A 13,196-nucleotide genomic window follows, 5' to 3' on the forward strand; every position below is an offset into this window, starting at 1 on the left:
ATAGATACTGTATGATTTTGTTTTTCTGAACTTGATAAAGTTGAACTCAGAGGCATATAATGCAGGATATAGCAATCCACAATATATAGTGATGGGTGAATGGTTGGCTAATGAGGTTGAAATGAAATGTAAGGGAATGGATAGAAATATAGGTTTATTCATTGATGGGTCTATAAATTATATTACCACTTTAGAGATGAACATGTTTGAAAGGGGTTGTATAGAGACATGTATCCATCCCACCAATCATCACTAAAAATATAAACATGTTCTTCCATGAACTACTTCAAAAGTATGAATCTAATGCAAAGGCTTTTCAATCTTGGAGTAGAGGGTGAAATATACTATTGCATGCTATGGACTATGTTTAAGAGGAAGACAAAAAACAGTACCATAGCAAAACCAAGGGTAAATAGTTGGGGGCATAGACAACAGTTAAGGGGAAGTTTGGATATTCTTTGGGGTGAAGGTGTGTTCTAGTTGTTAGCTGCTGCAATGCAATATGCCAGAAATAGAATGGCTTATGAAAGGGGGAATTTATTAAGTTGCTAGTTTATAGTGTTAAGACTTTGAAAATGTCCAAATAAAACAAGGTTATAGAACTGTCCAATGTATGCCATTCAGAGAGACAACTTTGTTCAAGAAAGCTGGCGATGTTCAGGTTCTTTCTCTAAACTGGAAAAGCATGTGGTGAACATGGCAACATCTTCTAGCTTTCTCTCCAGGCTTCTTCTTTCATGAAACTTTCCCAAGGGCATTTTCCTTATCTACAAAGGTCTCTGGCTGTGTGGGCTATTATATTTCTCATGACTCTCTCATGGTTCTCATCATTCTGAAGCTTTCTCCAAAGTGTTTCCCCTTTTAAAGGATTCCAGTAAACTTATCAAGACCCACCTGAAATGGGTGGATTCACATCTTCATCTAAAGAAAAAGTTAATACCTGGAATTATGCATATCTAACCTTCATGGAAATAGTCTAATCAAAAGATTCCAACCTATGGTTATTGAATAGGGATGAAAAGAAATGATTGCTCCAGAAAGATGGGATCAGGATTAAAACATGGCTTTTCTAGGGCACATAATCCTTTTAAAACAGCACAGGTGGGTATATTGTTTTTTTTTCTCTTGGGAGTAGTGAAAATTGTCTAAAATGCAGTGTTAGTGTTTATCACACTAAGTGAGGATAATGTGAGACATAGACTCTTCACTTTGGACATTATATATGATTCCCAATGGATGGAGGTTGTTTAAAAATACATTGATGCAGCTTTAAGACAAGATAAACTTATGAACCATGTAATAACATGGATGGACCTAGAGAATATTATGCTGAGTGAATCCAGCCAAAAACTAAAGGACAAATACTGTATGGTCCCACTGATGTGAGCGACATTCGAGAATAAACTTGAAATATGTCATTGGTAACAGAGTTCAGCAGGAGTTAGAAACAGGGTAAGACAATGGGTAATTGAAGCTGAAGGGATACAGACTGTGCAACAGGACTAGATACAAAAACTCAAAAATGGACAGCACAATAATACCTAATTGTAAAGTAATCATGTTAAAACACTGAATGAAGCTGCATCTGAGCTATAGGGTTTTTTTTGTTTTTGTTTGCTTGTTTGTTTGTTGTTGTTGTTTACTATTATTACTACTTTTATTTCTTTTCTTTATATTAACATTTTATATCTTTTTCTGTTGTGTTGCTAGTTCCTCTAAACCGATGCAAATGTACTAAGAAACGATGATCATGCATCTATGTGATGATGTTAAGAATTACTGAGTGCATATGTAGAACGGTATGATTTCTAAATGTTGTGTTAATTTCTTTTTTTTCTTTCCGTTAATAAAAAAATAAAAATAATAAATAAATAAAAAATAAATACATTGAGAAGTAGAATGGTAAACTGTTGTATATACATATAACCAAATATTATGCTACTAGAGAAAGGAACAAAGTTGGGAAGCATGCAACTAGATGAATGAATCTGTGGGACATTATTTGATGCAAAACAAGCCAGAAATAAAAAGGAAATATTGTAAGGTTTCATATAGAAAATACTTAAAAAAAAATTGATGCCTGGATTGTGAGCTCCAACAGCAGTCACATTTAGTCTGGCACTGTATTTGTACTTCTAGATTTTGAGAGGCTGTGCTATAGGTGCACAATCTGGTATTTTCTTGGAACTTTTAGTACCTGTGTGACACCTAAGACTCAGAGTAGGAGTTCTGAAGTTCTTAAGGTCATCATTGCTATATACAATAATTATTAAAGAAATTGATAAAGGGACATGGCTTCAATTAGTGATAAGAATAAAGCTGATTGGGTAGGGACTAAGGTAAATCAGAATGCAGGAGTATGGAGGAAATTATCTCTATTTTAGAACTTCACATACTGTATGAGATGAAAGGAAGTGACGTTAATTTTGTTCAAAACCTAAATTCTGTGTAGCATATAATCTAACTCAATTTATCTAGATACATCATTTAAACATCCCAAATATAGGAAGCCTAGAATGGGAATGAGAGCTTTTAATTCTATACAGCTTAATGTAATGCCTGGATACATCCCAGAGTATGTTGAGCAAATAATTAAAAAGAATTGGCAAAGTCCCTTGATGGATGGGAGAAAAGCTATGGAACTATTAAATTTACCATTTGGGTAACCCCCAATACTGTCTCAAATATAAGGGACTCCAAGTGAGTAGGCCAAGCCCTTGATCATAAGGCTTGCACTTTTGATGCTTATTGATATAGCAGAAAAACTAAGCTTACCTATAGTCATACCTAAGCATTAGTTCCAAAGGACCTCATATGACCTTCAGTTGTAGCCTCTCTCTCTCTAAGCCCATCTCTGTATGTAAAGTCATTTCCCCTCCACCCATGTGGGGCAAGACATCTAGGGGTGAAAATATTCCTGACAATATGGGATATGACTCCCAGGGATGAGTCCAACCCTGGCACCATGAGATCAGCAATGTTTTCTTGACCAAAAGGGAAAAAGAATTGCAAAAAAAATTGTCAGTGGCAGAGAGAGTTCAAATAGAGTTGAGAGGTTTTCTGGTGTTACTTTTATGCAAGTTTCAGCTAGATATTGTGATTTATCATGGTTTGCCAAACACAAACTAAAATCATCTGTGCCTACACAGAAGAACAAATAGGGTTTTATCTGAGATTCTGCAATATTTTCATGCAGTATGATTACTTTCCAGAAACCTACAACCTAAAAATATGTTCCTAGGCCAAATAAGTCCTGAAACCCAGAGAAACCAGCCACTCCAGAATGTCAATGAGTTCCATTACCGTATCTCATATTATCAACAGCCCTTTCCAACATGAAAATGTTAGAATGGGTATAGCCCAATACCACTAAAAATTGGGAGAAAGTTCAAAGGAGAAAGTGGAGTTATAGCAAAAAAGATAGGGTTTAACAAATGAGCATGACTTTTGAATCATTATATTGATATTTCTTTTTCTTTAATTTTTTATTTTATAGAATAACATATATACAAAGCAAAGAAACAAAAAAGCAATATTTTTCAAAGCACTCTTCAAGAAGTAGTTACAGGATAGAGCCCAAAGTTTGCCATGGGCTGCCATATGATCCTCTTAGATTTTTCCTTCTAGCTATTCCAGAATATAGGAAGCTAGAAGGCCTAAATACTTTTTATCATCACTATTGACTTTTTTCCTTGTTTTTTTAAATAAAAAATAACATGTATACAAAAAAGCAGTAAGTTTCAAAACACAGCACCACAATTAGTTGCAGAACATGTTTTAGAGTTACATAGGTTACAATTCCACTGTACTGGAGACTAAAAGAGATATCAATTTAATGATTCATTTGTTAAATTTGTTAAATCCTATCTTCACTGTATAATTCCACCATCACATTTGATCTTTCAGTTCTTCTCCTTAGGGGCATTTTGGGTATGGCCATTTGAACTTTTTCATATTGGAAGCATCTGTCACTTATATGGGATTGGGGGATGGAACTATCTAATGTTCTGGAGAAGCTGGGCCCTCTAGGTTTCAGGATTTATCTTGTCCAGGGACCTATTTTGAGGCTGTATGCTTCTTAAAAGTTATTCTAGTGCATGAAATCTTATATATTGCCCTAGGTGTTCTTTAGAATTGGCTGGAATGGTCCTGGTTGGGTGTTGGCAGGTTATGATAGGTAGGAAGGTCTAACTGAAGCTTGCATAAAAGAAAACTCCAGAGTAGCCTCTCAACTCTATTTGAAATGTCTATTAGTTATACTTCTTTTCCCTTGTTGGTCAAGATGGAATTGTTGATCCCATAATTCCAGGGCCAGACTCATCCCTGGGAGTCATTTCCCATGTTGCCAGGGAGACTTTCACCCCTGGATGTCATGCCCCATGTAGTGGGGAGGGCAATGAGTTCATTTGCAGAGTTGGACTTAAAGAGAGTGAGGTCACATCTGAGCAACAAAAGAGGCCCTCCAGAAGTAACTCTTAGGCATATGTGTAGGTAGTCTAAGCTTCTCTGCTACCTACATAAGCCTCACAAGAGTAAGCTTCAGGATTGAGATCATGCCCTATTGATTTGGGTGTCCCTAAAGTCTGATACAGTATCAGGTGATTTCCTGATGGTAAAGTTTGATAGTTCCATATACTTTCTTTTATCCTTCAAGGGAATTTGCCAATAGATTTTGATTTTTTTATTATCTGGGTAATATACTCTAAGATGTATATATTGATATTTCTTTTAGTATCTAGTGTCTTGGAGCAGCTAGATGGAAAAATACAAAATTGTGGAAATGTAACCCACACCAAACTCTGAAATCTGTTATATAACTAATTGTTGTGGTATGCTTTGATATTTATTGCTTAATTGTACATATGCTATTTTTCACAATAAAAAGTAATGTATTGATACATGCTAAAACCTAGTAGAGTTTTGAAAACATACTATGTGAAAGAAGCCAGTCACAAAAAGTGACCTATTATATGATTCCATTTACATGAAATATCCAGAGTAGACAAAACCACAGAAATAGAAAGTTGATCAGTGGTTGTCAGCATCTGGAGAGAACAGGAGAGGGAACCACTGCTAATGGACAGAGATTTTCTTTTTCAGGAAAGGAAAATTTTCTGAAATTAGATGATGGTGGATTTTACACATCTCTGCACACACACTAAAAACCACTGAATTGAACACTTTAAAATGGTGAACTTTATGATATGTAAATTATATCTCAATAACAATTCTATTTTAAAAAGAAAGAGTATGGATAAGTTATAAATATGCCTATTTATGGCCATGAGCACTATTCTTAAATCAAACACTCACTGGCTTTGAGTAATTTTGTATTATGATGAGTTCACAATATTTCTTTTTACAAAAGTAGCATCAGAGATAATTCTAACTGGATTTTGATCCTTATAAACATTCACAAATAGGTCATAAATATTAACTACATTTAATAAGAATACATCCTAACCCTTATTGTTTACCTCTAGCAATATATACATAGTTTTCTCTATTAATTGTAATTATTTTTTATCACCTCTTCTCTAAATCCAATAATCAACATTTACTCTATGATTTTTTACAACACCCACAACCATGAAGAGAGAATGAGCATATCTAAAATAAGTTAAATGGAAGAATGTGGGCTGGGAAATAATAAGTATGTTGCCAAATATTTTGCTAAATTCATATGAGATAAGAGAAAAAACATGTACAAATCAGAGGCAAAAACTTTTCACTGTCAACATGGTCATCAGCCACACTATTTCATCAGAATAATAACATCTGAATTTAGTTCCAACTGTGCATCATCTCTACTTCCCTGCTACATAGTTTGAATTAATCTTATTGGAAATATAGAGTGCCACAGGAAGGGAGAATGGGTACTGGGATAGACATTAAAATTGTTTGTAATATTTCCATTATTTCAGATGTACAGTTCATAAGGTCATCTGTTCTTTCATGCAATAATGTGTATATATAATGAAAGAAAAAACTAAGCTTATGGTATAAACAAAGTTTTTCATTTTATGAGATGTGGGGAAAATGACAAAGAGAGAATAATGAAGTAAAGTAAATTTTGATGAAAATGGAAGCCAAAAATCTTAGCTCATATATTGGGTACTGTTTACAGTTATAGTAACCAGGCTGTGTCCTATACAACTTCACATATATGATGGCAAATGATAAACAATTTGGGTATTATGCGGGAGCAAATAAAGCTAACTATTAGACAAATCCATTATTGAAATTTCCAAATGAGATAACAGATCTAAACTTGATGTTCTTGCAAAAGCAATAAGGCTAAATATTTTGTAAACTGGATGAAGTAAGTTAGTGATTGTTCAGTATTCATTTTCTATTGTAAAACTTTTTGGAATCTGTGTATAAGCTGTGATTGAGTTAGCCATTGGAAAGAATGTAGGGATAGCAAGACTAGTGCACAAATGAGCATTTATTAGTGTACCAATTTGGTTTTACCAAGAGGATTAGGATGTATTCTTATTCAGCCAATCAGCTTCTTTACCAGAATATATTTGGAAAACATTATAATGAGAAATTTATCTGAACTGGAACAAAATTGCTTCAGTAAAATGAATTACAAAGGAAAAATTTTGATGATCAATAAACTGAACATGATTTATTTAGAATAATTTTGTGGTTAATTAATTGATTGTGAGATCACCATTTGCAGATATCCATTGTATTTTAACATTGGAAATAGATATTGATGATTATTCATTTCTATCTCCAATGTTTTATAGACTATGCCTCCAGGAGTGACAAATCTAACATTTGTGACTAAATTTATGCTAATGGGATTTCCTGCCAATCAAAATATGAACACTTTACATTCAATGCTCTTCACAATGACTTACTTGTGGGTCTTAATGGGGAGTTTCCTAATTATCATGATCACAACTTCAGACAAATACTTCAAAACTCTTATGTATTTTCTCTTGAAGAATTTATCATTCTTTGGTCTCTATCTAATCCCTAAATCCATCTATCAACATGGTCATCAGCCACACTATTTCATTTGCTTCAGTAAAATGAATTACAAAGGAAAATTTTTGATGATCAATATCTCCTCATCTCTGTCATTGGCCATGTCACCTAAGTATTTTTGGTGGCATTTTCAGCTGTATCAGAGCTTTTTCCCCTGACAGTGGTGTCTTTTGACTGCTATGTTGACATCTGCCATTCTGTGTACTATAATGTCATCATTAACATAGACACATTCATGCAATGCTGGCTGTGTCTTGGGTGGGTGGGCATCTGTCAACTTCTCTGGAGAAAGGTAATCCTCAAGGGTAGATGACTTAATGAAGAGGGGAATGGGGATATCTTCATATGAAACAAAATTCAAGCACTAGTTACTATAGGAGAAAGGAGGGAAAATTATCTTAAGCTTGGGTTTGGCAACAATGTAGTCACTTGCTCTGCTTCCAGAGTGAGGCATATAAGGGGTTGAAGGAAGGTCTGGTGAAGGAAGCTCTGCTGAGCTGAAGGAAGCTCTGAAGATGCTATAAGGTGGGAAGATTTTGAGAAATGGCTGGAACTCTGAGAGATGTTGCTGATTAATGGCCATAATTTCAGAGGCCAATGAAGAACATTTTCAATAATTTTAAATGATGAAGTCATAAGGTAGAAAAGTCAGAATCCAAAGCTGTATGGAGATAGATTGATGTATTTACAGGTATTGTGCTCAGACAAGCTGTTGGCAGTTAGACGTGAGTTGGTTTTGCACAGCAGACAGTTCTCCAGAGGATCCCTCAATGTTGGTTTCCCTGTAGTGATGGGAGAAACCTGATGTCCAGATCTGTAGGTCTCGCACTCACCTGCAAGTGTGTCATTTGGTTGCTCCCATATCTATAATAGCAAATAGTGACAGAGATTCTTTAAGTTTTTCCTGTGTCATCCCATAGATGCTGTCAATTGTTATTTAATTTTTCAATTTGATTTATGATGAAAAAGGATTTAATCTTCTGTGAATTTTACATTCCCCTGCCTGTTTATGATATTTCCATTTCATATGGTTGTTTATATATTTGTTTGCCTGCATATTTGTAAGATATCTTTATTCAGAACTCATATTAATACTTTACCATCATACATTTCATAATTTTCCCCAATTTTTTTCTTTAACATTTTAAAATTATGAAATATAACATACATACAGACCAAATAAAGAAAACAGCAATAATTTTCAAAGCACACTTCAACAAGTAGCTACAGAACAGATCTCAGAATTTGTCATGAGCTACCTACCTTTCCAACATCTCATATTTTTCCTTCTAACTGCTCTGAAACACAGCTAGTGGAGTGAGACTGTAACATATGTAAATGAACTGGGAGTGGGGTTGTGGAGATACATTCAAATTATTAGGAAAGACAATTTCCTACTTAATCTATTCACAAAATCAAAGCAGCAATATATGACAGGGTACAATTTTTTGCATATCTGGAGTGTATGCTTGCTTGTTGCTTGTTTTAGTGGTCCATATTGTAGTATTATTATGTTCATCATAAATTTATAGGTATAAAATTAATTTCTCTCAAAATTATACCTCAGAATAATATCTTAATCTGAATAGTGAAACCCACAATATGAAAAACATGAAAATAAGCACAATGATGTATTGCTAAATCAAAAACAAGTATTTTAAGTTTCACCATAAAATATACTCAGAAGCTGTAGTTCTCTCCCAATTGTACCATTACCTCTTTTGACCAAGTCCATGAGCCTCACAACTTCACTAGAGGGATTCCATTGATAGTCAATATTTGTCACAAAGTTGTCTATTTCAAGTAAAGTTGGATTATATCACTCTTTTACTAAAATCATTCGATGTTTTCCTTTCACTCATAATCCAAATGAAACAATTCCCATGTATAACACTGTCCATGGATGCAACCCTCTTTCTTTATGTCCTGTCTTGCTCATCTCCTTTATCCACTCCCATGGGGCCACAGTGCTCTCCGCTGATAACTGGGATCCCTCCTACTTGGGAAGGGCTCTATGAATGTTCTCCCAGTCACAGCCTCCTCACGTACTCTTCCTCATCTGCTGATAACACAACACTGCCTTCCACCTGTTAGTGAGAGGAAATGACAATTCCAGGTATATCTGAACTTAGACCACTGGGTTGATTTAACTGAAAGAGTGCCATGGAAAGCTCTCAAGTAATGAAGGCTAAGGGATTGAAAAATAGAATTAATTATGGTCCTGCCAATGACAGAGTAAAAATTATGACATACTAGTTCACAAATTACTCAGTAAGATTTCATTATTGGCTGATACCAAATAAAAAAAAATACAATGGAGAAAATGGTAACCAATTTTCCCCTTGGAATCATCTGCTTGATAAATCATCATTCTTTGGCAATGTTCAAGCCCAAGGGAGAGCAGAAATGAACCAAATAATGGAACTCTCCCTCCCTGTGTCTGCTAACAAAGACACCAATGAAGCCAGATTTTGTGGGCATCACAGGAGTGCTAAGAATAATCAACAAATTCTTTCATTTCATTGAAATGAAAGTTCATAACCTCCTTTGGTCCTTTTACTCAGCTGTAATTTCTTTAGTCCTGAAACTCAGCAGACTGCTGGAACCTTCTTCCTGCACAGGGATCAGAGAGATACTAGTAAGTCATTATTTTTAGAAGAAAATTTGTTTTATTTTTAAAATAGTCTGAAAAATAAAACAATAGTTAAAATCCTTACCTAATAAGTACAGAAAAATAACAAAATATAAAGGGAAATTATAATGTATATTATTGTCTGTTGTTCTAATTTTTCAAGATGCCAGCTTTTACCTGGAATGAAATTCAAAAATTACATTTGTCTTCCTCAACTTAGATGTTCCATAGTGTCATGGTTTTTTTATATTCTTGACATATTTATAAAATCTTGTTCAGAATTGCATATGATGGGTAAGAAGTATTTTATATCTCAATAAGCCTGAAGTGTATTCAACATTAAATGAAATTACAATTAATGAAATTATATAAGAAATAATAAATGTAGAAAATTAAAAATAATCTTGTGTTCATAAACAGTGTACTGTATTTTCAGCCTTAAAATATTGGCAGGTAAGTGAGTCAAATATAACTATCAAGAATAATGTCTTGATGTGTATTTCCTAGTTTATATCCCTCATGCTGAAAGACACAGTCAAATATAGATAAGTTAAAAATCTGTGCATGTATGATATTGAATATGTTCTTACTCCACCACTCGGGGCATTGAGCAATTTTTTAAGATGAAGATTTCACAATACTTTTAGCAAGAAGAGCAGTGGAGAGATATCAAATCAAATTTTATCATTGGAAACTTTTTAAATAATTCAGAAAATATTTACCTACATCCCAAATCTTATTTATTCTCTTTAATGCAACATATGAATTATTTCCCTGTAATAAGTTGGTAGATAATAAAATAGAGTTATTAAATTATAAATTACTTAACCTCACTGCTATCCCAAATGCAATGAACAACATTTACTCTCTGACTTTTTTGCTATTCATGATCATGGGGAGGGGACTAGCATAATATTTAAGAGAAGGAGGTAAAGAGGACAACAGGGGAGATCAAATCCTAAAATACATTTTTAAAAATTGGCTACATTTCCAGGAAGGTTAAATATCAAAATCTGTACAAATAGAAGGCATCAACCTGTAACTGCAAGAGGGATATCCAACTGCTATTTTTATTCACTATGATCCTATGTGAATTTAGCCCTATTTCTCTGTCATCACTTCTCCCCTATTAATTTGCATTAACTTTTTGAGAAGGATAGACAAACAGTAGGATGTGGAAGTAACAGTTTAGCTGACCTAAATATTGTTATAAAATATTTGACTTATTTCAGATATACTGCAGATATGCTTTGTACCTTGATAGTTGAAGATGTAGCAGCGAAAGAGAAAAAATGAGCTTGTGGGGAAAACATAATTCTTTAAATTATTAGATGTAAAGGAAAGCCAAGGAGAAGGAATTTAAAAAGTAAGTAATTTGAGTAATATGAGGGTAACAATCTCATCTCATACATATTTAATAGCTTGTTTAATCAGATTATGTGTCATATGCATCTCTAAGTATAAGACTTGGTGTGGTGAAGGAGAAAAACAATCCAGCCATCAGCTAAATGCTTTTTTTTAATTTTGAAAGTTGTGAACAGCTCTAAACTGAGTGTTCTCTAGTGACATATGGTAAAGATTTTATAGTGCAGATAAAAAACATGAATAAAAATAGTTCAAGATTTTTTCTCAGAATTATTTACTTATCAAATTTTCCAAAGTTCTCTAAAAATAACGTTATATTCATCATGGAACAGGATGCAGGATGCAATTTAGGAATGGCTAGTTTCTATTTTCTTTGAGTGTTTGAAGTATTTTGCAAAGATCAGTAGAAATTTTTCAGAACTTTTCTTTCACAGATACATTTGAACAATATTATAACATCAAATATATATGAACTGAAATTAAATAGTTTAAATATACTAAACTAATGAGGGAATGATACTAATATATGGAAGAGGTTCTAGATGGAGGTAAAATGTAGTAATTTGAATGTGATATTACCATATGTACATATTCATTATATATTTAATATTGAGATTCTTGGCTTTGTTGGTGTTTTATTCTTCTCTCTCTGTTTATTGATTGCATCACATTATGCCTGCAGTAATGAAAAATAAAACAGCCATGATGGAATTTATCCTGATGGGATTTTCTACAAATCAAAATATGCTAATTTTGCATTCAGTGCTCTTCTCATGTGTTTACTTGTATGTCCTGATTGGGAACATCCTCATTATCATGATCACAACTTTGGACCAGCACCTACATACCCCCATGTACTTCTTCCTGAATAATTTATCCTTCTTGGATCTCTGCCTCATTTCAACCACAGTCCCCAAATCCATTGTCAACACCTTGACAAAAAGAAACACCATTTCCTATTTTGACTGTGTCACCCAGGTCTTTCTGGTGTCTTTATTTGCAATTGCAGAGGTGTTCCTCCTCACAGTGATGTCGTTTGACCGCTATGCTGCTATCTGCCATCCTCTGCACTATGAAGTCATCATGAACAGGGGCACATGTGTGTGGCTGGCCATTGCATCTTGGGTGGGGGGAGGAGTGTCTGCTGTGATGCATACAGCTGGTACCTTTTCTTTATCCTACTGTAGGTCCAATGTGGTCCATCAGTTCTTCTGTGACATTCCCCATTTATTAGCTATTTCTTGTTCAGAAAGTTTAATGACAGAAATTGGGCCCATCATTATCAGTATTGTTTTGGATTGCTGCTGTTTTATTTTCATTGTCATTTCCTATGTGTACATCTTTTCAACTGTCAAGAAGATTCCATCAACAGAAGGCAAGTCAAAAGCTTACTCCACCTGTCTTCCACACCTGGTGGTCATTGTATTATTTCTGTCCACTGTCTTTATTGCACATCTGAAGCCAACTTCAGGGTCCCCTTCTATTTCTGACCTTGTAATTTCCATGTTTTATACCCTGTTACCCCCAACCTTGAATCCCATAATATACAGTCTAAGAAACAAGGCCTTGAAGATGGCTCTGGGCATGCTGTTGGAGGGAAAGCTCATCAAAAAGTAAGATATGCCTCTTTTTTCCATTTGCAGATAAAACTTATAAATATTTATTCATTTGCCTGCCAACTTTTACAAGTAACTATTTGAAAGAAGGAAAGGAGAAATGACTCAATAGGAATTTGTATTGGGTAGAAAAGTTACTTTTTCTTTTATTATTTAACTTCCACTATTCCTATAATCATGGATCCTTTTTTCTTAACCCCTTCTCATGTCATATTCAGAAGCTGAAATCTAGATATTTTTACATGATGCAAAAAAGTTTTCTCAGAAAGCAGTACTATAAATTACCAACTATTACCAAGCAAAGCAAAACAAAGAAAAACTTCCCAATGTCTCTATTTTCATATTATCTCACAAATTCAAATGAGTAAAAATTTGTATAACTTTTTGTCACATTATTATTTATTCCTTGTTTTAGATGTTTCATTTATATATCATTATGAGGGATAGTTTGTTTCAAAATTAAATGTGGTGCTCCCACTCACCTCAATCACTTAGAAATTCTATCCTTCCTTTTATACATCATTTAGGATTTGCTGTGACAGGAGAAAAAGAAAATGAGTGTAAATAAATTTTGCAAGAAT

At 34.0% G+C, this 13,196-nt stretch overlaps 1 protein-coding gene across 1 annotated transcript; it reads left to right on the forward strand.

Moving 5' to 3' along the window:
* The first annotated feature begins 11,683 nt into the window (after positions 1-11,683).
* Positions 11,684-12,616, forward strand: LOC143673292 (olfactory receptor 14A16-like). The gene has a single exon (XM_077147609.1). It carries the CDS (start codon positions 11,684-11,686, stop codon positions 12,614-12,616), a length of 933 nt encoding a protein of 310 aa, XP_077003724.1.
* Positions 12,617-13,196: the final 580 nt, after the last annotated feature.

Source organism: Tamandua tetradactyla, unplaced genomic scaffold, assembly GCF_023851605.1.
Source record: "Tamandua tetradactyla isolate mTamTet1 unplaced genomic scaffold, mTamTet1.pri scaffold_80_ctg1, whole genome shotgun sequence".
Classification (NCBI taxonomy): domain Eukaryota; kingdom Metazoa; phylum Chordata; class Mammalia; order Pilosa; family Myrmecophagidae; genus Tamandua; species Tamandua tetradactyla.

Coding starts and splice junctions, on each gene's coding strand:
- LOC143673292 (XM_077147609.1), top strand. CDS start 11,684: ATGAAAAATAAAACAGCCATGATGGAATTTATCCTGATGGGATTTTCT.